General features: G+C 37.8%; 1 protein-coding gene and 1 non-coding gene across 6 annotated transcripts in view; both read right to left on the minus strand.

The window, feature by feature from the left end:
• FHIT (fragile histidine triad diadenosine triphosphatase) overlaps positions 1–27,808 on the minus strand; it is a 1,147,690-nt gene that overhangs the window by 690,131 nt on the left and 429,751 nt on the right. The window contains exon 1 of one of the 5 annotated variants that reach the window (XM_081820141.1): positions 3,034–3,220. The exons of the other annotated variants lie outside the window; for them this stretch is intronic. Coding sequence (XP_081676267.1) covers positions 3,034–3,058 — 25 coding nt within the window. The 5' untranslated portion in view covers positions 3,059–3,220. Of the gene's footprint in view, positions 1–3,033; positions 3,221–27,808 lie in introns of those variants that run through there. 5 annotated transcript variants of the gene reach the window in all.
• Positions 219–322, minus strand: LOC115936555 (U6 spliceosomal RNA). The gene has a single exon (XR_004071981.1). It is a non-coding gene; the product is annotated as a U6 spliceosomal RNA (small nuclear RNA).

Genomic DNA, 27,808 nt, shown 5'->3' on the forward strand with positions numbered 1-27,808 from the left:
TATCATATTTGCTTGACTAACCTATCTCTTTTTCCAAACCATCCTACTTTCTTTTTAGCTTCAGCTTATTCTCTCATTTCTCCTTCTGTTTCCTGAGGTTTCTGAGGATACCAAACTTCTAAATACCCTTTCATGTTCCTATAGCAAATCATCCTACAAGGTCTGTTATTCTGGGTCTCTGAGATACTGTTCCTTCTTTCTTGTCCATCATGATTTTTTTTAACATGGAATGCTTCATGAATTTGCATGTCATTCTTGCACAGGGGCCATGATAATCTCTGTATCATTCCAATTTTAGTATACGTGCTGCCAAAGCGAGCACTGTCCATCATGATTTAAAAAAAAAAAAATCAGTTTATCATGAAAGAGCCAGTATTTGCCAAGAAAGAGATGATGACTGTCTTTACTTATGTGTTACTCGAATTCCGTACAACTGGATCATAAATTGGTTTCCAGAATTCCTAATCCCAATTGCCAGTCTCTAAAAGCCATTTTGTAGGGGTGACTGGGTGGCTCTCAAATTCTTCAACCTGCCATGTCTCTTGAGAAGTTCTCAGTTAAATAACAAGAAGGACACCCATGGGGCGCCTGGGTGGCTCAGTCATTAAGTGTCTGCCTTCGGCTCAGGTCATGACCTCAGGGTCCTGGGATGGAGCCCCGCATCGGGCTCCCTGCTCAGCAGGGAAGCCTGCTTCTCCCTCTCCCACTCCCCCTGCTTGTGTTCCCTCTCTCAACTGTGTCTCTCAGTCAAATAAATAAATAAAATCTTTTAAATAAATAAATAAATAAAAGCCATTTTGTAGTGCTCCTTGGGATAATATAGAATCTTCTAGCACCACTGCCTGGATCTATGTCCAATCTGAATATAAAAAACAATAAATGACAGTACCCTCTTTACCTTCAGCACAGCTATAGTTCTTTAATTATGACAGATACTGACAAGTATACTTCCAAAAATATTATTGTCCCCAACAATAGAAGGCAGAACAGTGCCCTTCCCCAAAGATGTCTACATCCTATTCCCTAAACTCTGTGAATATGTTAGGTTACAGAGCAAATGAGAATTAAGGTTGTAGATGGGATTAAGGTTGCTAATCATCTGACTTTAAAATAGAGAGATTATTCACTATTGCTCAGGTGGATCCAACGTAATCACAAAGGTCCTTAAATATAAAGAGAGAAAGAGGCAGAAGAGTTAGAGCCAGAGTGATGCAATAAAACAAAGACTCAACTGGTCATTGCTGTCTTTGAACATGGATGAGTGCCACAAGTCAAGGAATGTGGACAACTTACAAAACCTGAAAAAGACAAGGAAACAAACTGTCCCCTAGAGACTCGAGAAAGAAATTCAGCCTAACCAACACGTTGATTTTATCCCAGTGAAATCCTTTTCAGATTTCTGATCTCCAGAACTTTAAAATAATAAATTTGTGTTGTCTTGAGCCACTATGTTTGTGGTGACTTTTTACAGCAGCTATAGGAAACTAATAAATGACATGCCAACTGCTATTTGTATTCTCTACATCAACGCAGAGATAGAAGTCTGCATTAATAGTATGCCTCAAACAGCACTTACATTGTATAGGAATTCTCACTCTTGTAATTAGTCTGTCATGTTTCTGAACCAGGGGAATGGGGGCAACTAAAAGATTAAAGGTCTTTCCTCCTTCTAGCCATAGCACAAGCGCACCCTGAATTGAAATTGTTCATTCCAGTTCCAACAAACTTCAAATTAGTAAATCCTCTACAGGAATTTAGAATAGCTTTGACTATAAGAACTAGTCTTTGGTGGTAATAACTTCATGCACGTGCGCACGCACACACACACACACACACACACACTGCTATCCAGGCATCAATTTAATTTCATGTAATCTTCACTCCCTTCTTGGTTAAGGTGCTGATCCTCCTACTTCACTCCCTTGTGAGTGAATGAAAACTTAAGAAATTATACCTTTATATAAAGTGAGAATGCTTTTCTAACTATATGAATTCTTTGTCCTTTAAATAGGTAGAACCAAGGCCTATCTATTTTACTTTTGCACAGCACTACTTTTCCTTGGGGAAAGAGTAAAAGATCACTTTTTAAATGTTTCTCTCTCCAGATAGGAAGCTAGTAGGAGCGAGATTTCCATACGTTTTGATTTGCCCAAGTAGGTATTTCTCTACTCACTAGTCTCTGGAAATCACTGTGTTTACTCAAGATTTAATTCAAGTCATGGGTAAATATTAAGAGGGAATTGATAAAGGCATATTAAGTTTTAGAGAATAAACTACACTTTCCTAAAAGAAACACATTATAACAGAGGTGACAGAACAGCTTTCTGCCTTTCGAGTACCAAAGGCCACACGAGCAGCCAACACCCCACACTTGATCTTGCCCTGCAAAATTTCTGCACAGCAGATAAAGGGCCAAAGCAACACAATTTAATAAATAGGACACACTCATTCATCCATATGTACTAGATCTTAGGCCATCAGGCTTCTTACTGCTCCTACTATAAGAATCATGTTATGCTTGCATGCTGGACACAGCTGTTCTGAATACATAGGTCTTTGTCTGGACCAAAACTAATTGGGGGGAGGGTCCTCTACTATTAGTCTGCAAGAGGGTCTAACATTTCCCACCATTACAAACATCAAACAAGATAAAGCCTTTTTATCTCCAAGAGGATTAAATCAAAACACAGATAGATTGACCTTGGAGATGAGCCATTAGTCTTTGTGAGATAAATATGAATACTTGATGGTATTATTTAATAGAGCTGCAGAGAATACTGAGGAAATTAAGCAGGCTCATATGGGAAGGACCAGAAGGCAAATGTGAAAACCATAAGGACATGGGTAGGACATAAGGACACTAAGATGCTGAATTTTCTCTGAGCACAATCCTTCCCTGGTAGAGCTAACTGGTGGGCTCCTCAGATTATAGATACTCTCTATAGCGTTAGCCAGTGTGAACCCAATATGAAAGAAAATGAAAAGCATCATAAGTCTTTAAAAACAAATAAATATTTTCATTTTCATAGGTACCTTTGAAACAAGTGGTTAAGAACATGAGCTCTGAAGTCGAACGGTGAACGTTCAAATCCTGGCCTTAGCCCTCACAAGAATGCGATGTAACTTCTTCATGCCTCATTTCCTGCATCTGTAAACTGGAGATAATACTGTTACCTCACTGGCTACTCCAGGAGCATCAGCTATGATGATACATGTAAAGCTCCTAGCACAGTCCTAACCTCTACTAAGAGCTGAATATAACTGCTGCTCCTGCTAAGGAGAGGCTGCAAAGCATTCTGGGTAAGAACAGGACTCTTGAACAACGACTATCCAGGCAGGCTCTGCCATTTAATAGCTGTACAATCTTGGGTAACTTATTTAAATTATCTGTGCCTCACTTTCCTCATCTATAAAATGAGAGTAATAATAATAATTATATCAGTGTGATCTTGAGGATTAAGTGAGTTAATGTTTATAAAATATTTAGAAGAGTGTCTGGCATATAATGTGTTTGATAATATGTTTTTCAGCTTTCTTGGTTTTAAAACTGTGATCATGGGAAGTCAAGGGCTCTATAGTGATACTCTGGGGGTCTGTGTGGTAGAGTGGAGATAAGGAAGGTATGGCCCAGTCTCACTCTCTATTCAAATAGAGTAACTCTATTTTATATATTGAGCTCTTGGGCAAGATTTTCTTTGAGTAAAAGGTCTTGCTGTTTAAAAAGAAAAGAAAAAAAGATGAAGAAAGGAAGGAATGGAGGGAAGGAGACAGGGAGGGGGAGAGAAAGGGAGGTGAGGAGAAAAAGAAAAGAAGGAAACAAACCAGGGTTCTATACCAAAGGGCCCCCATATAAAATATCTCTATCAGTCTGGTTTCTACAAAATATTGCATATTTTTATATGCATTATTAAGCGAATTTAACCAGATCATTTTTAAGGTTCCTTGTAGACAGAAAATTCTGTTTCTTGAAAAGTGAATTTTAGTAAATTCAAATTTTAAACACACAACTTCCCAAACTTCTTTAGGGTAAACAAAAATCTCAATAATTCTAATTTAACATGCAAATCATGAATATTCAGTACAGTCAAATGAATAATAAATCACCCCTGACTTCAAGTGCTTGCCATGGAAAATTGCCTATTTCCTTAAGCACGCAGAAATCTGTTTTTAAATAGTTTTTTATTATTTTTGTTGTTGTGATGGTTGCTCTTCAAAGCAGCTTGGAAAATGTGCCATCTTCAGCATTAAGGAGCTAAAGAAGAAATGATTAAAGCAAAATATGGTGTCATTAACAAAAGGAAAGAGAGAGTCCATGGATCAGAAGGCTGGGTGCTGGGACACATTTTTTAAATGACACCAGGTAAAATTTATGATGTAAAAGGGAATGTCCTAGTCATTCTGAGTCTTGTTATCTATTTGAATAATAAATCAAAAGGCTCTTTATCCATTTATGGCTGAAATTATGACCTTAGACAAGTTACTGATGTGATTTACCCCACTGATGCAAATGACATGAAAACCCAATGAAACCAATCACTGGATTGGTCCCATGTTCTAGAAAATTAGTGAGGCTCGGTAGAACAAACATTTTGAAGGGAGAGTATAAAACTGCAAATATTTATGGCACCATTATATCAGTGAGCTCATACAGATTTCTTTTAAATAACTACCCTTCAGTCATTGTTGCACAGAAATCCCAAGTACATTCAAGCTTAAGAAAATTGTCTATTTCACAATTTGATGGAAGGACATCACTAGTATTTGGCCCTAAATTGAATTATTAATATTTTACCTTTAAAGACTCATGCAGTGTGATTCCATTTGTATAAAATTTAAAATATGCAAAAGCTAGAGTGATTAGAAGTATGTACATCGATGATAAAATTAAGAAGAAATGCAAGGAAATGATTATTGCAAAGGACAGGATAGTAACTACCTCTAATGTGGTCAGAGAGAAGATTAAGATCAGAGGAGGTTTGCAGGGGACTCTTGGGGCACTGGGAATACTAAGTCTGGACCTGGATAAATGCTGACACGGGTTTTCATTTATAATTATTCATTAAACGGGTTTTCATTTATAATTATTCATTAAACTGCACATATATGTCTTATGCAGTTTTCTTATATTTATTATATTTCAGAATTGTATTTAAAAGTCCCTATTCCGGGGCGCCTGGGTGGCTCAGTTGGTTAAGCGACTGCCTTCGGCTCAGGTCATGATCCCGAAGTCCTGGGATCGAGTCCCACATCGGGCTCCCGGCTCAGCGGGGAGCCTGCTTCTCCTTCTGACCCTATCCCCTCTCATGCTGTTTCTCTCTCTCTCTCTCTCAAATAAATAAATAAAAAATTTAAAATAAAATAAAATAAAATAAAAGTCCCTATTCTGAGATGACTCTCCACCCTATTACATAGGTCATACTTAATACTAAAAAAGTATTCATTGTTTATCTGAAATTCAAATTTAACTGGGCATTCCATCCTTCATTCTTACCCCAATCAGAATAGCACAGTTAGATTACAAATAATTAAAAAGAAAAAGAAGAAGGCAAAATAAACCACAGACACAATGCTTTCGTAGAAGTCTTGGTTATTCCTGTTTTATATCCTATTAATATGATAAATTTGTGTTTCATGGTTTAGACGTCCCTGAGGTTCTTGTATCCAGGGACTATAAACAAAAGTAAGCTACATAGATGCAAATTATAATTTGCTTATAGGAAGGCAAAGAAGCTGACCTTTATAAATACAACCACGCCTAAGAAAGGAGAGCTTTGAGTCAAAAACAAATCTGAAAAAAAAAAAAAAAACACAACTTAATTTGTTCCTTTTTTAAAGTAGTGATTTGCCTTTTGTTATGTGCATTTTGTTTGCACGAGGAAAGAAAAAGACAATCAACTAGTTAAAATGGGTGCTATATTGCTCCCTTATACACAAAGAATTACACATCTGTCTAACAATACTAACCACTCTGAAAGATAATTATGGATCAATGCTTTAAAAAATATCCTGAACTGCCTCCAGAAATGGCAAGGAGAATTCAATTAAATTATTTGTAAAAGCCAGAGTCTTTTTTTCCTATCCATCTGCTACTTGAAATGGGATGACCTTTCAAATAGTGCTTGCGGTTCTCAAAGCAAACTCCAAATAAAGAAGTGGAGTGTGTTCTCCCCCTCCCCCCACCAGGTTCAGCACAGATAGAGCATTTGTACTGACATTCTACACCACTGAAAAGAATGCAGATTTGGCTTCTAGAACATAAAAGAGGCATTTTAGGAATATCAATCAGGCTCTGTCCCATGCCTTCCGTCATGACATTTAGCTTCTATCAGAAAGGTGTGCTGTTTCCAAGATAAGTGTTTGGGAACAAGCTACACCAAGTAATTTACTCCCTGGAGAAAAACTGGAAACCCTACCCCCAAACAAATAGGATAAAGTAAATGTTAGTGAAGAGTCCCTTGTTTAAGCTGCCTATGGCAGGAGAGCTAATTCGAAAAGGTCAGATATTTAAGTAACAATAGACTCAAAACAGACTTCCCAAAGGCCTCTCCATAGGCCTCATATTATCAACTAGCAGCTGGTACTATGAGACTATTACAGTATTTCTTCACCAAGTCTAGACGCTTTTTTCCTTGTTTTATTGTTGCTCCCCCAGCAGCTCTTAATTTTTAAAACATTTCCAGTTTGGTCTTTTGTGTCATTTTTTTTCTAAAAATCAGAATTTTAAAAACACATCCAATGTATTTTTTTTTTTAAAGATTTTATTTATTTGAGAGAGAGAATGAGAGAGAGCACATGAGAGGGGTTATGGTCAGAGGGAGAAGCAGACTCCCTGCCAAACAGGGAGCCCGATGCGGGACTCGACCCAGGGACTCCAGGATCATGACCTGAGCCGAAGACAGTTGCTTAACCAACTGAGCCACCCAGGCGCCCTGTATTTTTCTTGATAAAAGTACAGCAAACGCTTTTCAAAGAGTTCAAAAAAATTAAAAAAAAAAAACACAAAAGATAATCTTTTACCACACCACGCACAGAAAACCACTGCAGTCTGGTGTGTCTACTTCCATTATTTTAAGGCATGAATACATCACAAAATTGCATCATAGTATGTGAACAACTGGAATCTAACACATTGAGCAACTGTTTTATGCATATCTTTCTATGCCATCAATGGAAATTCATCATATATAAATTTTCATCATAACATTGTAATTTTGGACATGTGTCTGTGTGTGTACATAGTTTTGATATAACTTATAAGTGAAATTATTTATATATTCAACTATTTATGAATATAGAGATTTAGCTTTTTTCATTAGTATAAACAAAGCTGTACCAAACATCAAATATACATCTTTGCAATTATTTCCTTAGCATTACTTTCTAGAAGTAGTGTGGCAGGACAGAAAAGTATTATAATGAACATTACCAAAGTTTTTAAGTTAATATGGCCAAACTGTGCTCCAGCAAGTTTAACATGGTATGTACACACTCTGGACAATACCCTACACTCTGTGTAATATTGAGAAGTATCAATTTTATGTTCACTTATGAGTCTGAGCAAAAACTCATCATTGCTCTAATTATCTCTGCTTTGATTATCTAATGAGCTGAAGGTTTTAATGGTGTTTTATATTACCTCCTTTGTAAATTGCCATTCAAATATTTTGCCCATTTCTTTTTTAAAGATTTATTTATTTATTTTGAGAGAGAGAGAGCATGCGTCTGAGTGCATGAGTCGGGGGAGAGGCAGAGGGAGAGAATCTTTCAAGCAGACTCCCGGCTGAGCAAGGAGCCTGACTCAGGGCTCTATCCCACAACCCATGATATCATGACTCGAGAGGAAACCAAGAGTTGGATGCTCAAAAGACCGAGCCACCCAGGCAACCCTGTGTCCACTTTTTTTTTTTAAGATTTTTATTAATTTATTTGACAGAGAGAGAGAGAAAGCTCACAAGCAGGGGGAGTGTCAGGCAAAGGGTGAGGGAGAAGCAGGCTCCCGCTGAGCCGGGAGCCCAACGCAGGGCTCAATCCCAAGACCTCGGGATCATGACCCAGCTCAGGTCATGGTCCAGGGTCCTGGGATCAAGGCACACGTTGGGGTCTCTGCTCAGCGGGGAGCCTACTTCTCCCTTTCCCTCTGCCTGACACTCCCCCTGCTTGTGCGCTCTCTCTCTCTGCCAAATAAATAAATAAAATCTTTTAAAAAATAATTAAATTAAATAAACGTATGTATATACACACACACACAAATAAATCAGTACTTTTCCCCTGCCCTATTGCCAATCCCATTTTCCCATAACTAATAAAAAACAAAAAAACAATTACTTGTTTATGCTTCCAGAGCTTTCTCTAGCTTCATACAAATATATACAAACATAGAATTATATATTCCATTCTTTTCTTTTTCACTTAAATGAGCTCAGTACTTTCCCAATTGGTCCAATCAAATGACTATTTACCAACTGCATCCTGTACATGTTGGATATCACATATAGATCTATCTAATTATTTTTATTCATTGCACAGTAGAGTTAAAATATGGTCAACAATTTCCCTATTAATGAGCTTCTTGGTTAATGTTTTCTCTTGCTTTGTTTTGTTTTTGCCACTAAAACAATGCAGCACACATCTCTGAATATACATTTGTATACAAGAGATTAAAGATTCCCAACAGTAGAAGTACAGGGTAAAGAGTAGGTGTACCATTAATTTTGATAGATAATGCCAGACTTATCAGAATTTGAAAACATTCTACTTCTCATTATGATTTGATTTGTATTTCTGTGATGACTGCTGATGAAGTTGAGCAGATTTGCATGTCTATTGCTCATTTAAATTTTCCTTTTTGTGAATTACCAATTAGTATCTTTAGCCATTTTTTTCAAATATGATGTAAAACTCTATCTCATCAGTGTATAAGAGTTCCTAGTTTTCTAATATTTATATTATTTTTTTTAAAGATTTTATTTATTTATTTGAGAGAGTGAGAATGAGAGAGAGAGAGAGCATATGAGAGGGAGGAGGGTCAGAGGGAGAAGCAGACTCCCTGCTGAGCAGGAAGCCTGATGCGGGACTCAATCCCGGGACTCCAGGATCATGACCTGAGCCGAAGGCAGTCGCTTAACCAACTGAGCCACCCAGGCGCCCCTAATATTTATATTATTAAATGCTGTACACTTATATCTTCAATTTACCTAAAATTTATTTTTTAAAAATTTTATGGTGAGAAATGGGGTCTATCATTTATAACTTACAAATGAAAAGCCAGCTTTTACATCATTTTTTATAGAAACATCCATTACCCATTGAAATAAAAAGCCGTTTATGCTAAATATTTAGTTCATTATTACATACTTTGATCTGTATCTGACTTTTTTCTACTCCAATGTCAATTTTATCATGGCCAATAACATACTGTTTTATTTTTTTTTTAAAGATTTTATTTATTTATTTGAGAGAGAATGAGAGACAGAGAGCACGAGAGGGAAGAGGGCAGAGGGAGAAGCAGACCCCCTGCCGAGCAGGGAGCCCGATGTGGGACTCGATCCCGGGACTCCAGGATCATGACCTGAGCCGAAGGCAGTCGCTTAACCAACTGAGCCACCCAGGCGCCCTAACATACCGTTTTAATAACAGCAACTTCACGCCCGACTCTTGATGTCAGCTCAGGTCATGATCTCAGGGTTGTGAGATTAAGCCCTGTACCAGGCTCCCTACTGAGCATGGAGTCTGCTTAAGATCCTCTCTCCCCTTTCTCCTCTGCTCCTCCCTCCCTACTTGCACATGCACATGCAAGCACTCTCTCTAAAAAAAAAAAAAAAAAACCCATACTCCAGCAGCTTTATATTAAGTTTTAATGTCTAGAAGAAAGAGTAAAAATAAAAAGCCATTGCAATTGTGACTGGAATTCCATGAACATATACAGGCTTTTAGGAAGGAATAACATTTTACAATAGGAAATATTAGGGAATACAGAATGACGATTTCCTTTCTTCTTAAATGTATTACTAAAGATTTTACATTTTTTATGTAAATGAAAATTTTCTATTTCTGTGTAACTGGTTATTGAAGGTATAAATATGCTTTGATTTTAATATATTTACCTTGCAGCCATCCAGCTTACATGTTTTCTCTTCTTTTTTTTTTTTTTTTAAAGATTTTATTTATTTATTCATGAGAGATAGAGAGAGAGAGAGGCAGAGGCAGAGGGAGAAGCAGGCTCCCCGCGGAGCAGGGAGCCCGATGCGGGACTCAATCCCAGGACCCTGGGATCATGACCTGAGCCGAAGGCAGACGCTTAACCGACTGAGCCACCCAGGCGTCCCAACTTACATGTTTTCTTAGTCTGTAACAGAGTCTTAAGTTTGCTAGGAATATAATCATATCATCTGAAAATGAAGATAACTCTGTTTTCCAATATTTACGTTGCTTAATTTTTTTGCTTAATTACATCATGTAGAACCTACAACACAGTGCTTAGTAACACTATTGACAGTAAATATTCCTCTGCATTTTTCCTGGTCTTAATAGCAATGGCTTTTATATATTCACTGTTTAATGTAATGTTACAGTAGGTTTTGTGAATATATTTTATTATGTTTAATTAACATCCTCCAGTGCCCATTTTGTGTAGAAAATTATTTGAAATTTCTAATAAATTTTAGAAAATTATTTTTTGGCATGTGTACTGGGTTGAAATTTATGGCCACTTAGAATCTCAGATGACCTTATTTTGAAATGGGGTCCTGGCAGACATACTTATTTAAGATGAGGTCATATTGGATTAGGGTGGGCCCTAATCCAATGGCTGTTATCCTCAAAAGAAGAGGAAATAGAGGCAAAAACAGACACACACGGAAAACTCCATGTGATGACAAAGGCAGAGATTGAAGTGATACGTCTACATGCCAAGGAACACCAAGAACTGACAGCAACCACTTGAAGCTAGAAAGAGGCAAGAAAAGATCACCCCTTACAGCATTTGAAGAAAGCATTATCCTGTTGGCACCTTGACCTTGGACTCTTAGTATCCAGAACTGTGACAGAAAAAATTTCTGTTATTTTAAGCCACTGAGTTTGGTAATTTGTTACAGCAGCCCTAAGAAACTAATACAGCATGTATTGATAAAATCATCTCATTTTTATCTCTTAATTTGCTGGTGTGATGAATGCTGTGGAAAATTTCCAATTTTGACCCAGTTTATAATTTTTGAAATGAACCCTATTTCAAACATTTTATATTTTCATAAGCAGATGGATTTAAGTTGCTATTTTTAAAATCATATACATACAAAAATGAAATTGGTATAAAATATCTTTTTAGAGCAATCAATATCAGGTTTGGATATAACATTGTGCTGGATTTGTACTATTACTTGAGGCCCTTTCCCTCTTTCTCTATTGTCTTAAATTGTTTGATAACCATAAAGAGTATCTGTTTTTATTTTATTTATTTATTTTTAAATATTTTATTTATTTATTTGACAGAGACACACTGAGAGAGGGAACACAAGCAGGGGGAAGTGGGAGAGGGAGAAGCAGGCTTCCCACCAAGTAGGGAGCCTGATGCGGGGCTCGATCCCCGGACCCTGGGATCATGACCTGAGCCAAAGGCAGACGCTTAACAACTGAGCCATTCAGGTGTCCCAAGAGTATCTGTTTTTAAAGTTCAAATTTAATTTAGCTGTAAAACCATCTGGGTCTGGGGCCTTTTTTAGTGATACATCTTTTATCTTCCACTTTCTCCTCTGATTATTATTATTAAAATATTTTGACTTTCCTTACATGAATATTGATAATGTATATGTTCCTAAAGAATCACCATTTCTTCTTGGTTTTCAAATAAATGGCTACAGAATTTTTTTTCAAACATGTGGTAGTACCAGTATTGACTGGTAGAGTTGACCAAGAAGCTAGGAGGATACATACCCCTTTCCTCCTACTACTACATGTGGATTGAGTCAAAAGGGGACATTCCTCAAAGAAAGAAAAGAATCATTCTTCAGTCAAGCATATAGAAGTAGCCCTTATCACTGGCAAGAACCTCTAAACAAACCCACACAAAATGTTTTCATCTGAATCATCAGGTATGCATCATAATAAAATTTAGATAGTTGGTCCTCAAGTTATTTGATACTTTCCTGGAGTCTTAGCCAAGCTATGCAGAAATTTTCTTGACATTTCCATTAAGCTACAATAAAGTTCCCATTTTTTGAAACGCTTGACAAAATAAAAAAAAAGAATTATTCTTCCCTCACACCTGCACACATTTAAACTTATCTAAGAAACAATTTTCTCTACAACTCTCCCAGACTTCATACTCATATCCTTTTATTCATAGCAGATGGAGGAAATTAGAGTAACACATTTGCTCTAAAATCATTAGTGTTGCCTCAGCACTTCCAATCTAAAATGGCATTTCAAGGGGTTATTGTTATGTGGATCAAGAGTTTGCTCTAGGCACAAAGAGACATAAAAATCAATTTGAAACTTTTTTTTTTGCAATGAGCTTTTTTTTGCATCTTAATTTCTTCAACATCATTCCAGCTGGATTTTAAACACAAATCAAGTGGGAGGACAGAGTGGTCTGATTCGGTCATGGGTCATATTTTGTTCCCTGGCCAGTCTTCTGACAAATCATTATAGCTGCTTCCGGAAAGTACTATTTTCAAAACTGACCACCAACTGCTGGGTAGTCTGGAAGACTGGGAAATTTTTTTTCGCTCTCAGATACCAGCCTGCCCTTTTGCCTCCTGAAATGCCTAAAACTAAACTAGGTAGTGAGCTTCAGATGACAGCCATTCTGTCCCAGACCGAAACAATCCCTGGCTTAAGAAAGACCAATCTGTGAGTGTTTCTTTAGCATATACTATATTAAGTCCACCATTAAAAAAAAAAAATTGTCCTTTAAGTTTAAGATCTACACACCTGGAAAATACAATCTTGTGTAGACATAAGAGCAATCATGGAGAATGATACCAGGTCTTTCCATACTGCATGACAATTTTCAAACTACTTTCATGTCACATTTGTAATGTCATCCTCATAAATCTATAATGAATTCAGGATAAAAGAAGAAGGAGACATAAACATAGTGGTCTTAACATGAAAGTGACATTAAAGATCATCAATAAACCTCTTTTACAGGTAAGCAAATGGAGGCCAAAGGGGAATGAGGACCTTTGCCTTCTTCTACAGCCATCCTGCAAGGCTAAGAGAGTGAAAGCCAGTTGCCACAAGAATTACAGAAAAGAGTCATAAAAATAAGACAAGGAAGAGAAACAGAATGGGAATAAAAAAACACTAATTCTGATTTAACATATTTTCTTAAAAGACGAAATCCTGTTGAATTAAAGCTTAAAATTCAATATTCATCTCTAAGGGCCATTTGGCTATGATAGTTTTATGCCATTACTAGATCCCTTAGAGAGAAGAACAATTTTAAAATTCATAGTTTCCAGCAAATATGTGCAAGCCTTGAAGAACATATTCATGCAGCTGTAAATAGTATACACACATACACACACAAAACTTAAAAGTCATTATTATATAACTATTGAAAGGAGCCTAAATATTCCATAGCTCAATTAAGGAGTTATTCATGCATTTCCTATACACCCACCCTTTACTCACCCTCTACTTTCCCATAACAGCAAGGACCTAGTGGATTATCTTAACATTGTGACCTTTCTATCATACAATAAAGTTTTAAAATAATCTTTCCTTTAAATGAAAATATATTACTAGTACGTATTTTCTGTGACAGCATTCTCAAAAATACATGTCAACAATGCAGAGGCCAGAGTCCTAATATCTTTCATTCAATAGACAATAGCCATTTTCCATGACTCAATCCAGAATATTTTTTTAAAATCTAGATCTAGGATATCATAATTCAAGTAAAAGATGGTATTATAGAAAAGCGCAAACATAAAAAACATTAAAAGTGGAGTCATCATTTTAAAAGGAAGAAATTTACAGCAGTGGTGAAAGATTGTATCAGGGTTAGAGGATTGGAGGACAATCTCTGTGTCAGAATACACACTTTATTGTCAGAATGCACCATGACATTTTAAAACCGCTTTTAGTCACCTTTTAAACGTCCGAGAATAGAGAATGTAAAACACAATGTCTAACGCACCACAGAAAGTTTTATGATTCTCCTCAAAAAAAGGAAGAACAAACATCTCTATTTCCATTCCGGATCTGCACGATGTATGCTTGCATCCCATTTGCTCTGATTCATTTACATTTTGCTGAATTCTGTTTTTGTCCATTTTCATCTTTCAAAAGATTAAAAAAAAATCAACAACAACAACAAAAAGCCCTCAAAAGATGCTTTCAGATGAAATCGCAAAGAAAATAAGTACATAAATTAGTGAAACAACATCCAAGTTTATACAAATGTAGCAGTTAACGTCTTTTCTCATTTTGTCCGAGAATTAATTGCACTGCTGAAATTAGACATCAGCATGCTCCATGCAGACAGGAGCCCAAGCTGGAAGCAAACTCTTGGAATAATAATACTGCTTCCTGATTCTTTTTACATGGCTACGTTTTTGACATTTCCTTCAATATTCTACCCAGTTGCAGTAGGACTAAGACAAAAAATTTCTCTAGGCATGACTGGCACATCCATGGTGAGTGGCAGAGAATGGCAACAGGCAACAAGTCCTTTTAGTGGCTCCAAAAGCCCACAGGCTTTCTGCAAACCTTACGCATACATGCCCTAAAGAAAGCATATAAAAAATGGAAACTATGATGACAATTTCAATCACCTGACAGACATCTATGATCTAATATAACTTTATAACGGCAAATTTTCTGACACACAGGAGACTGCCAAGCTTATAATCTCTCCCTGCCCCTCAGTCTCTTTAAATGTTTATATGAGGGCTTTTACACATGGATGGAGATGACCTTAATATAGTATATATTTTCATCTATCCAAGGACAAACTACAAATGGCTAAATTTAACTACAATGGAATTTTCTTGGTTATTTTTAATTTGACTCGAATCACCTCTTTGGGCTCTAGAACATTCTCCCAGACCTGGGAGATGTCAGGTGTCACTAATCAAAGTTAGTCCATCTTATAGTCAGTGCAGCCCAAAGTTCTGCCTGCAAAGTCGCAATTAGAGTCAAGTCTCTTCTGGAAATGTCAATTACTGCTCTTTGTCTTCCCTGTTGAATGTCTCCTTAATATAAGAATGACATATCATTTTTACCCTATCAAATTAGAAAATATTATTTAAAATAACACTCATAGCTGGCAAGAGTGTAGGGAAAGAAGCATGACCAAAGATGATGGTGAAAATGCAAAATGCAGTATCTTTTATGGAAAACAATCTGACAACATATATCATGACATTTTTATCCTATGATAGTCACTGATTTTATTTGAGGAACATTGTTCTGTATGTCTAAATAGTCTGAAAACCAGACTTTTTAATATTTGTATAGTATTGAATTATGTAAATATACTATACTAGACGATAGTTTTCCATTGTTTCCACGTGTGTCAACACTTTAGTTCTCTATTTCAGTTACTATAAATAATGCTGTAGAGAACATCTTTATAAATACATTTTTAAATTGCATCTTGTTTATTCTTTAGGATAGATTCTTAGAAATGGAAATACAGCTGTTAGCAGGTGTGCCTTCAAGTATAATTTTGTCCTAACAACTACAGAATTGCAATTAGCAAACCAATTCCTCAACTAAAATTCCAGTGGATCATCATTTACAAGGAGCAAAATACATGGTGATAAAAATGACCCTGCTAATTTACAGAGCCTTGAGAATGGGTAATTTCTCCAAGGAAACCAAATCAGATAACATGTATAACTGAGTAACCATTAACTCAAAAAGGACAAATCAGGGCCCATCAAAAGGACATTCATTTCAAGCAAAGGTACAGCCCGCTAAGTTAACTGCCTTCTGTCCTCAAGCAAAGATCCTCTTCCCAAGTTCATTAATGTGTAAGACCTCTCTCTGAACACATTCTTACCATCATTGGTTAGCATTAATTTTCCTGTCTTTTGAAGACTAATAAGCAACCCAGGTTTATAAAACCCAGAATGCAATAAACATCTTCAAATCCGATTAAAAAAAAAGTCAGAATAGGGTGAAACATTCTGTCGCTGCCAGACATGGCCTCCCTGATGACGTAAAGGGAGAAGTTACTGACTGGAAGCTGTTCTAAATGAAGTGAGGACTGACCCTTAAATTAAAACTCCAGCTTTCAGAAGCCAATAAATAATAACACACCACTTTTTAACCTTTCGTATTGGAAAATATTTAAAATGATAACACCCACGGTTGGCAAGGGAACGGTATTTCCCAAAGCATAGCCCTTAGAAAAATATTTCCATGATAAAATGAGTTTAGGAAAGAGTGAGAACGGAAGGAAGTTCAAGTTGAACATTTAATGTGTGGTTACAAACTGTGAATCTCCATAAGGGGCTGTAGCAAGCAGCATTTCTAAACTTATTTAACTACCAAATTCTTCTTGCTTTATGTTGCCTTTTGTTTTTGGCTGTTGGCTTTCTGTCAAGTCTCGCAGGGGAGAGCATTCTGTGGAACATCTTCAGTAAATGTCTCTCTAAGCCGGCAGTTCTCATTTTGGTCTCAAGACTCATCCACACTCTTAAAAATTGTTAAAGGTCCCAAAGAGCTTTTGTGTATGTAGGTTCTATCTATAGATATTTACCGTATTAAAAATTAAAACAGAAAAATTTCAAAACACTACTAGTTCATTTTAAAATAACCATAATAAACGTATTACATGCACACATATGTAATATATTTTCTACAACAAACAAAAAAAGAAACTAGTGGAAAGAGTGGCATTGTTTCAGAGTACTGAAAATCTTTTTAATGTTTGGCTAAATAGAAGACCAGTAGATTCTCATAACTGCTTCTGCATTGTGTTGTTGATGTAGTTTTTGAATGTAGGTGAGATTTGGTGGGGTGAGGTCCGGAGCCGACGACCAAGAAAGAATTCTTGAGATGTCTTTGGTACAAAATGGTGGTTTTATGAAAGCACGGGGACAGGACAAAGGGAGTTTTGGCAGCTACTTGGGAGTATTTTTTAAAGTCCCTGTCCCAAGGTAGACTAACCACAGTTGGATTCAATTACAGCCATTACCCTGGGAAATGAGTGAGGGAGAAGCCCCCACATCTATTAGGAGGAGGAAAAGTGAGAGAGGGAGTAAGAGTCAGAGTCCCCTTCATCTGGGATGGCCTGTTTTTCCTCCAGCAACCTGGGCTGACTCGGAGGAGGTCTATTTAGATCATTATCATCCAACATGTCAGGAGGGAATTTACTAGCCAACACGTTCCGGCAAACACATTCTGCAATGAAGGCCTGGGTATGAGCAATGAAGGTACCCTAGGTCCATCTGCCCTGTTTCCTGCTGAAGAGATCTAACTGATAGATCCCACTGAGGCAATGCAGTGTTACAGGAGCTCTGTCCTTTCCTAAATTTTGCAATCTGAATTGTTTCCAGTGGGTGAAAAGGCATCCCAAGGGAGAATCCTTGGGGACTTAAGAAGAAGCTCCCATGCTAGAGAAGGTCCATTACCAGAGAAAATCCCCCCAGACTCCCAGTTGGCATCCCATGTGCAGGATATGTCAGAGGTTCCTGGTGTCAAAGGGACCCGAGGTGTCCCCCAAACAAAATCGCTATGATCACCGCTGCTGTTAAAGGCCTGCCCTCCCCCCACTTCCCCATTACATCCTAGGCTACAGATGGGTGCCTGGTGTATGGACCAAAATACCATGCCTAGAGGTCACGCAGTGAAGGTCACGCCTTATTTTACCTTGCCTTGAAGGTCATGCCATAGAAAGCCATGCCTTATTTTACCTTGCCTTGAACCCACCATTTTTAACCCATGGAGAACACTAGATTACAAGGGGAAATTACCCAATTTTGTAGCTTAAGTAGTTAGTAGCGGACATTGACAGAAAATAGTAAAGATAGAAATCCTTCATGGTGTAAGTGACATTCCAACATAATAGTCTTTACAGCCAACTTTCCTAGGAAAGAGTCCCTATTTGGGTTTTAGTTCAATTGGGTACTGGTTTCGGCCTGCTCCCAGTGGAGGTCTCACAGCCAGAAGCAGCTAGACCAGGGATGTGAAGGGGATCACATTAGATCAATCAGGAGGAAAACTCACACCGGAGTCTTAAGATTGGCAGCCATCCTGGTGACTTAGGTGGCTGTCCTGTGCCCAAGACAGACAACTTTGTATAAGGACGGGAATAAAGAGAGGGCATCAAGTTTCTGGGTATTATTACCATTCTGGCCAGGGTACTAACTTCCAGCCAAAAGGCAGGCTTTCTCCTCCCCGTAGAGTAGCCACAGGCTAGAGGATTGCAGCCTGAGCAATTGGGATAAAAGTGTTCCAATAAGACTGTACTCCTTGAAGAGCCCCCGGAATGAAAGTAAAGGAAGAGGAGAGAAAGTACTCACCAACTTTTCAATGAAGCTCAGAGTCCAGATATAAAGACTCAGAAGCCCCACATTCCAGCACCAAATGATGTAGTTTTTGAATGCAGATGATATTTGGTGGGGTGAGGTCCAGAGCTGATGACCAAGAAAGAATTCTTGAGATGTCTTTGGTGCAAAATGGTGGTTTTATGAAAGCACGGGGACAGGACCTGTGGGCAGAAAGAACTGCTGCCCCAGGGTTGTGAGGGGTGGCTGATTATATACTTGGGGAGTTGGGGGAGGTAAGGAAAAGGGAGGTTTTCTTTTTTTTTTTTTATTTATTTATTTTTTAAAGATTTTATTTATTTATTTGAGAGAGAGAGAATGAGAAGGAGGAAGGTCAGAGGGAGAAGCAGACTCCCTGCTCAGCAGGGAGCCCTATGCGGGACTCGATCCTGGGACTCCAGGATCATGACCTGAGCCGAAGGCAGTCGCTTAACCAACTGAGCCACCCAGGCACCCAAAGGGAGGCTTTCAAAAGGACTTTCATATGCTAAAGAGGACCTACAAGATACTGGAGGCCTTGCCATTGCCAAGTCAAGGTTGTTTTTCCCTGTAGTAAGGCATTAACATTAAAACAGATGGGAGAAATGTCACACATGTCCCACCCAGGAGTGGGGGCGGAAGGGGAGTTAGAGAGTTTGCTGGGTGTCAGCTTGTGCTTTGTCCTCATCTTGCCTTCTGCTCCATCATCATTGTGATATACTATTTGGTTGAAGTATGTCAAAATTCAAGAGTATTTTAATCACCTTTTCAAGAACTGTGGGTATTTTTCTTGGATACTACATCAAAACTTGACAAAGGGGAGTGACTTCACCAAGATGGCAAAATAGGCTATTCCTAACTTCGCTTCCCCTCCTAAGAAAAACAACTAGCATCTATTCAAGAATAAGATACCACTGAAAGAATCTTAGGACACAGAGGTGAGGCAGAAGCATGCCCTGCACCACAAAGACAAAGACAGAGGGCATCAGAAGGGTAAAAATAGGAGCTACCTGTTAATTATACTGCCCCTCCCTCAGGCCAGCACCAGGTTAGAGAGGTCTCCCCTGAGCCTCCAGTTCCTCCAGAGGGAAAAGAGAATACAGGGGTGACAACCAGCCTTCCCCAGCATTGTGGGTACTTTGCGGGAAGCCCTTACTCTGATCTTACCCTGTGGGAATTGCAGGGGAATCTGCAGGGCCCAGCCACTGGGAATCTGACTTTGAAGAAGAAGGGGGAGGGGCTTGCAACAACCAGGACAGGATTTTGGGCAGAGTTCATGGCTGCAGTGTCCAAGCAGTAATCCCAACCAGCGCCCTTCCTCATCTGCATAACCCAGTTGGGGTGCCTTCTGACCAGGGAACTCAGTAGGGAACAGATCTGCCTGGTTTGGATCCTCAAACAAGTTTTGCCAGCCCTGGAGCCCAGTTTGCACACGCCCAAGCAAGGTGCTGAGTCACAGCTCCACCCTCCTCTGAAAGTGCCTTTTGGCCCCCTCTGACCAGAGGGCTGGTGACAACTCCTGGAAGCTCTGTGGTCTAGCAGTGCTAGAGCCCAGAGGTGGGCAAACAGAGATCACCTCCAGAATAAAGTCTCTATCAGGCATGGAGGTTTCCCATGCTGTGCACAGACAGGGGGATTAAAATGTAGACAAGGCTGAGGGTAGCTCCCAGCTCCTCCAAACTGGAGAGCCTGTTTGGGAAACTGAAAGTAGTTTATAGTGCTCCCCCACCCACCCATCCACCCAGGCAAAGGAGATGAGACATAACCCCACCCACGGTGGAGAGTGTCTTCCAGCCTCACTGACCAGAAGGGCTGGTGAAAGTACATGAAAGCTGTGCAGGTCAGTAGTACTCCATCCAAGAGAAGAGTAGACAGAGCCAATAGTAATACAAAGCCAGTGGTCCTGTTTGGCCAGAAAACTGGGGATATAGGTTGGTTTGAGTTAAGACAACAAAGAACTTTAATAGTTTTAGAGTTGCTTCTCCCACTATGCCTGGGCAGGGAATCTAATTCATAGCCCTACACTACAATCTTCAGCCTGTCCAATCAGGGAATGTAACCAGAGGAAGCTGTATAGCCCACTCAACAGCACTATCTACCATGGCACTTGAACAGAGAGCACAGTCCATGGTTTCCCCCATCTGCAGAGCAAAACTGGTGGCCTCCCCTGACCAGGGAATTCAATAGACACTCAGGTCTGACTGAGGCCTCCAAACAATGAGATGTACAAGCCCTGGGACATGGCCTGCTGCCTTGTCAGGGCAAGGAAGCTAACTCCCAGCCGCATCTACTACTGAATATAGTAACCAATCCCAACCATCTTTCTTACTAGTAAGGAGACTGAATCAATAATCAAAAATATCCCAACATAGAAAAGCCCATGACCAGATGGCTTCATTGGTGAATTTTACCAAACATTTAAAGAATTAATACTAATCCTATACAAACTTTTCCAAAAAAATCAAAGAGGAGAGAATACTCTCAAATTCATTTTATGTGGCCAGCAATTATCCTGATTCCAAAACTAGAAAAGGACATTACTAGAAAAGATAACTATAGGCCATTATCCCTCATGAATATAGATGTAAAAATACTTAATAAAATCCTAGAAAACTGAATTCAGTAGCACATTAAAAGGATCATTCACCATGATCAAGGGGGATTTATCCATGGGATGCAAGGATGGTTCAACATATACTAATATGTCAATGTGATACATCACATTAATAGAATTAAAAAAAAAAAAGAACATATGATTATCTCAATAGATGCAGAAAAAGCATTTAACAAAATTCAAAATCCATTCATGATAAAAACTCTTAACAATTAAGCACCAAAGGAACATATCTCAACATAATAAAGACCATATATGACAGGCCCACAGATAACATCATATTCAATGTGAAAGAATGAAACGTTTTCTTCTCAGATCAGGAACAAAACAAGTCTGCCCATTCTCATCACTCTTATTCAACAGGGATCTCAAAAGTCCTAGCTAGAGAATCAGGCAAGGAAAAAAAGTATCAGAATTGGAAAGGAAGAAGTAAAATTGTCTCTATTTGCGGATAACATGATTTGATATAGAAAAAAATCCTGAATATTCAATCAAAAAGCTATTAGATCTAATCAATGAATTATGTAAAGTTGCAGGATACAAAATTAACATACAAAAATTAGTAGCATTTCTATATACTAATAAAATTTCTGAAAAAATAAATCAATCTCACTTACAATAGCATCAAAAACAATAAAATACTTAGAAATAAATTTAACTAAAGAGGTGAAAGATCTCTATTCCAGAAATGATAAGACATTAATGAAAGAATCAAAGAAGACATAAATAAATGGAAAAGTATCCCACGTTCATGGGTTGAAAATATTAATATTGTTAAAATGTCAATACTACCAAAAGCCATCCATAGATTCAATGCAATCCCTATCAAGATTTCAATGGCTGTTTTCTTCTTTTTTACAGAAGTAGAAAAACTCCTAAAATTTATATGGAACCACAAAAGACCCCAAAGAGCCAAAATCCTGAGAAAGAAGAACAAAGTAGGAGGTATTACATTTCCTGATTTCAAGCTATACTATAAAGCTATAGTCATCAAAACAATATGGTACTGGCATAAAAAGAAAAAGACCAATGAAACAGAATCAAGAGCCCAGAAATAAACCTAAGCATATAAAGTCAACTAATATTTGACAGGAGAGCCAACCATATTCAATGAAGAAGAGATAGTCTCTTCAATGAAAGGTACTGGGATAATTGGATATTCACATGTAAAAGAACAGAATTGGACCCATTTCGTTTACATTAAACTAAAAAGCTTCTGTCCAGCAAAAGAAACCATCAATAAAATGAAAAGACAACCTACAGAATGGGAAAAAATATATGTAAACCATATATTTGATAAGGGATTAATATCCAAAACATATAATGAACTCATAGAACCCAATATCAAAAAAAAAACCAAAAACCCCAAAAACAAACAAATGAAAACAACAAAAGAAAAAGAACCTGAAGAGACATTTCTCCAAAGAAGATATACAAAAAGCCAACAAGTACATGAAAAGATGCTCAACATCACTAGTCATTGGGAAAATGCAAATTAAAACTACAGTGAGATATCACCTCACACCTGTTAAAATGGCCATCATCAAAAAGACAAAAGATAGGGGCGCCTGGGTGGCTCAGTCGTTAAATGTCTGCCTTCGGCTCGGGTCGTGATCCCGGGGTCCTGGGATCGAGCCCCGCATCGGGCTCCCTGCTCCGCGGGAAGCCTGCTTCTCCCTCTCCCACTCCCCCTGCTTGTGTTCCCTCTCTCGCTGTGTCTCTCTCTGTCAAATAAATAAAAAAAAATCTTTAAAAAAAAGACAAAAGATAATGCTGCTGTGGATGTGGAGAAAAGGGAACCCTTGTGCAGTGCTGGTGGGATTGTAAATTGGTACAGTTACTACAGAACAAAGTATAGAGGATCCTCAAAAAATTAAAAAAAGAACTATCATATAGTCCGGGAATTATACTTCTGGGAATATATCCAAAGGCATCAAAAGCACTAACTCAAAAAGATATCTGTACCCTCATGTTCACAGCAGCATTATTTAGAACAGCCAAGACATGGAAACAACCTAGGTGTCCACCAGTGGATGAATAGATAAGGAAGTTGTGAGATACACACACACACACACACAATGGAATATTATTCGACCATAACAAATGAGGAAATTGTATTATTTGTGACAACTAGATGGACTCTGAAGGTATTATGCTAAGCGAAATACATCAGACAGAGAAGGACAAATACTGTATGATCTCACTTATATGTGGAATCTAAAAAAAAAAAAATCTCATAAAAAAAGAGATCAAACTTGTGGTTAACAGAGGCAGGGGATGCGAGAGGGGGGAATTGGAGGAAAATAGTCAAAAGGGTACAAACTACCAGTTATAAGGTAAATAAATACTAGGGATATAATGTACAATGTGATGACTATAACACTGCTGTATGATCCATAGGAAGGTTGTTAAGAAAGTAAATCCTAAGAATTCTTATCACAAAGAGAAAATGCATGCTAGCTGAACCTGTTGTGGTAATCATTTCACAATATATGTAAATCAAATCATCATGCAGTATGCCTTAAACATACACAGTCATGTATGTCAATTCTCTCAATAAACCTGAAAGAAACATTAAGCATGTGGGGGAAAAAAAACACCTTCCTGTCTGCCAATATTTTTTTTAAGGAAAAGTTATTCTATTCAACATTATTTTTGCCTTTGCTAATATTTTTCTATATAGCTAAACTAGAAAAGCCATTAGCTCAGATCCAAGTATACTTGTAGGCTTTTTTAGTAACAAAAATTCATATGACAACCCCGTAAATGAATAAGAGAACAAAGCCATGGAGCATTAGAACTAAAAGACAATATTAGTGGAATTGGAGGACAAAGGTAGATTTTTAAAAGGAGAAGGAAATACAAGCAACGCATAAAATAAGCTGTTAAAACACGAAGTGTAACCTAAAGTTAATAGTAGCTGGAATTATAATCAACTAAACATTGGATGAACAGTGTCTTTTCTTTGAATTTGAAAGGTTCACTCAGATGGATGGTTTGGTGATTCCAGGTTTTTTAACTGATATGGCTCCTACAGGTTTAAAAGGACACATATCGATCCCTCTGTAAGAATTCCCAAGCTCAGGACCTGCCAGGATGTCACATAATCTTAGATTTAAGAGGGAAACATCTCTAATAAAATATCTCAACATTGTGGAGAAAACTGGAGATGGTTCTAGTCCATGATCTTTGGAAAAGCCTAAATTCAAAATCCAAAATAAAAATTTATTCTCCTCTTCCATCCTATCTGATCTTCCATCAGTCAACAGTCTGATGTTTGTTTGCTAGAGAGAAAAGTAATTACCTAAAACTAAATGTCAATTAAAATGAAGGAAGTATTGGGGGCACCTGGGTGGCTCAGTCGGTTAAGCATCTGACTCTTAGTTTCAGCTCAGGTCATGATCTCAGAGTCATGAGACCAAGCCCTGCATCAGGCCCTATGCTCAGCACAGAGTCTGCTTGAGATTCTCTCTCCCTCTGACCCTCCCAATCTTGTTCTCTCTCTTTCTTTCTTTCTCTCTTTCACATAAATAAATAAATCATTATAAAATGAAGGACATTTTATCCCAATAATAGTGTCATTAGATTAATTGTGTAATGGGTTGACACTTGAGGGATATGGGAATCTTGGAGACCACAGGGTAAATTATGGTAGGCTGAATAATGCTCCTCCCCAAGATGTCCATGTCCTAATTCCTGGAAACTGTGAATAGGTCATGTTACATGGCCTGATGATCTCATACTAGATGTTGGGCAATAGAGCTTTACAATAAGAGAAATCTCATTCTCTTTCTCAGGAGCCTGAATTTCATTTCAAATTCCCAAGTACCTCCCTCCCCCATTCTGTCCCTATTCATGATTATAATCTCTTGAAGGTTTTAGTCAGCTTTAGCATGGTATCTCCTGAAATGGAGAGCTCTGAGGCTCTGGACTACATTCTCAATCCTTCCTGCTTTAAGTGTGCCTCCTGGATCAGTAACATCAGCATCATATCACTGTTGGCTGAAAATGAAGAATCTCAGGCCTTAACACAGACTAATGCATCAGATTTGTGTGCATGCTGAAGTTTAAGAAACCCTGCTTTAGGCAATATTTCCTGGGTCACAGAAATCTTAAGAGATTATCCTCAGCTCCCTGACTACTGGTGTCGATGCTAACTGTAGTTATGGTGGTGGAGACTTTGTCGTTGTGATAATGATGATGGTGGTTGTAACAGCGGTGTTTGTGGTAGTGGTGGTTGTGATAGTGTGGACAGTTCTGGTAGTAATTATGTTGGGCAAATGGCTACAGTGAGAAAGTGTTTTCTCCAATATGGCAGATATCCACTGACCTTGCCTGCCTTTTTAAACCTAGCAGCTAGCACAATCCTTGGCCTATAAAATGTAGTTAATAAATATTTGTTGATTGAAAAGGAGGTTAAGAAAAGGATCTACATGTACAATCAGCCATAGAATTCCAGAAATCACATCCTTCCTCCACTTCTCCAAGACAAAACTTAAAAAAATATTCTACATAAATTCTACATAAGTCCATCCAACCATGTGTCCATCCATCCACTCATCTACCCATTCATCTATCTGTGGACTTCATTCATTCATGTACTGAATAAGCATTTATTGAGAATTTACAATTGTGTTAGATTCTAGGGGTTTAATGATAAAAAGAACACAATTCTGCCTTGAGGAGTTCAAAAGCTACTTAGAAAGAGATAGCAACAATGATAATGAAGTATAAAGATTCAGTGACAGAGAGGCAAGGGCATTATAGAGCTACTGAGGAGAAGGTAATCAAAATCTGGATTTTAGGGGCTGAGAGTAAATGATTGAAGGGTTGGTAGAGTTTTGCTAAAAATAGGGGAGACAATGGCATTCCAGGGAAGATGGGATATCCTGAGTTATTTTCATGTGTTTGGGTAGCTTTTGGCATTCTGAACCTTGTAATATCTGTCAAGTTTGGGGTATGAAATGAGAAATATGACAAATGAAGTTGGGCCAAGAGTAAGCAATTACAATTTTGCTTTGTATTTCTAGGTTTCTAAGAACTAAGAGAAGTTTGCCACCACTCCCCACCATTCCTTCCAAAAAATCTCTAGGAATTTGCCCATTGTATTTATGACAACTGAAGCCTCCCAAGCCAACATGACTTTAATATGTGTTCCAAAAAATTATTGCCCAGGAAGAAAAGGATGGAACCAATAAATAAGTTCACTGTGTTCTTCAGGAAATTCCTGAAAAACAATTTATCAAAGCAAATACTTTCCTCATCTGGGTAAACAGCGCATGCATAGGACACTAGACAGCCCACTTGCTCAAATAGCTTACAGAACAAACAACTGTTTAGGTATCAAGGCTCATTTCAAGACCCTCACTTCACTGTGTCCACCAACCCCAAAATATTGTATCATGAATTCAGCCAAATCCCAGTCAGAGCACCACACTGAAAGATCTGCCTTAAACCAAGTGAGCTCAGATCCAAAAATCTTAGAAACATCTTCTCCTGACGTGAGCTTCCTAGACATTACTGAGTAAAGGTGTTCTCCCTTACTGCAGCAGGTTTAATCAACTTAACCTTGTTTGATAAACGATTTGGGGAGCAGTTTTGGGACAATTAATATTTAAAATGTCTGAAAATAAAGTAATAGAAAGGAAATTCTAAGCTTATCTTGTGGGTCTCTTGTAGTTATGGATTGGAATAGAGTTGGGAGTGGCCAAATCATTTCTTGATTTAGTAGATTAAATCTCCTTAAAGGAGGACAATATAAATATAGATGCTAATTGATGTCACAGGAAATAAAGATGTTTGAAATATTTATAACAGAATGCCTAACAGCAAATAATTGAAAGTACGTCTTGGAAAATATGTTCACAGTGTTTTTCCAAACATCGTGTAGCTTCCACCACTATTTATTTTCCAACTTTATTTGCAAAACACACAAGTTAATTATTTTTCTTTTCCATTACCTGCTTTAAGCTTGTGGTTTACACAATGTAATGAATGTCTATTGTGAGTACTGGTGAAAAAAAATCTGAGAGGTTAAAAAGGATTAATCAAATAATGTCAGGATTTTCATTCAAAAAATTTATATACAATTTGAGGTTGGGCTGTTAATCTTGTTAAACTTTGTGGGGGAAAGCCATTTCCATTTCTGGTCTGACTGAGAAAGTACAATTGCCTTTGGTGCTGCTAAACATTTTTAAAAACTTGATAAATGGTTGTTTCTTTAATAGTTGTGAAGTGGAATCTAAAACTGTATCAATAAACTTTTAGTGTTCTATTATGTGAAAAATCTATGGTCTGTGTTGTACTTGAAATGGACCCTTTCCCCATGCAAAATTTCCTAGAAGCATGCATTGCTCTGGTGGAAAATATTGGCTCACTGAATTATGCAGATCTTCCAAATGCTGATGTGTCAGCATTCGTTATATGATATAAAGAAGAATCGTATTTGTTAATATCACCATTGATCTCATCAGAAAAGTCTTTTAAGTATTGGAAAGCTGTCAAGCTCGTGGTGGCAGATACAAGTTTTCCAAAATTCTAATTTTTGCTTGAAATTGTGAGTTTTATCATTGGCAACAAATACTGTCCAGTGGTTTACTTAAAGTGACAGGCTCAGTATCTGCATTTTTGAGAAAATGCCTGTCAAATATTGAGGTCTGAATACCTATATTTCACCTGTCAATTGTTCTTTCAAGTAAAAAATGGTGTTCCATAT

The sequence above is a fragment of the Leptonychotes weddellii genome, chromosome 1 (genome assembly GCF_054177405.1).
Source record: "Leptonychotes weddellii isolate Sample4059 chromosome 1, ASM5417740v2, whole genome shotgun sequence".
NCBI classification, from domain to species: domain Eukaryota; kingdom Metazoa; phylum Chordata; class Mammalia; order Carnivora; family Phocidae; genus Leptonychotes; species Leptonychotes weddellii.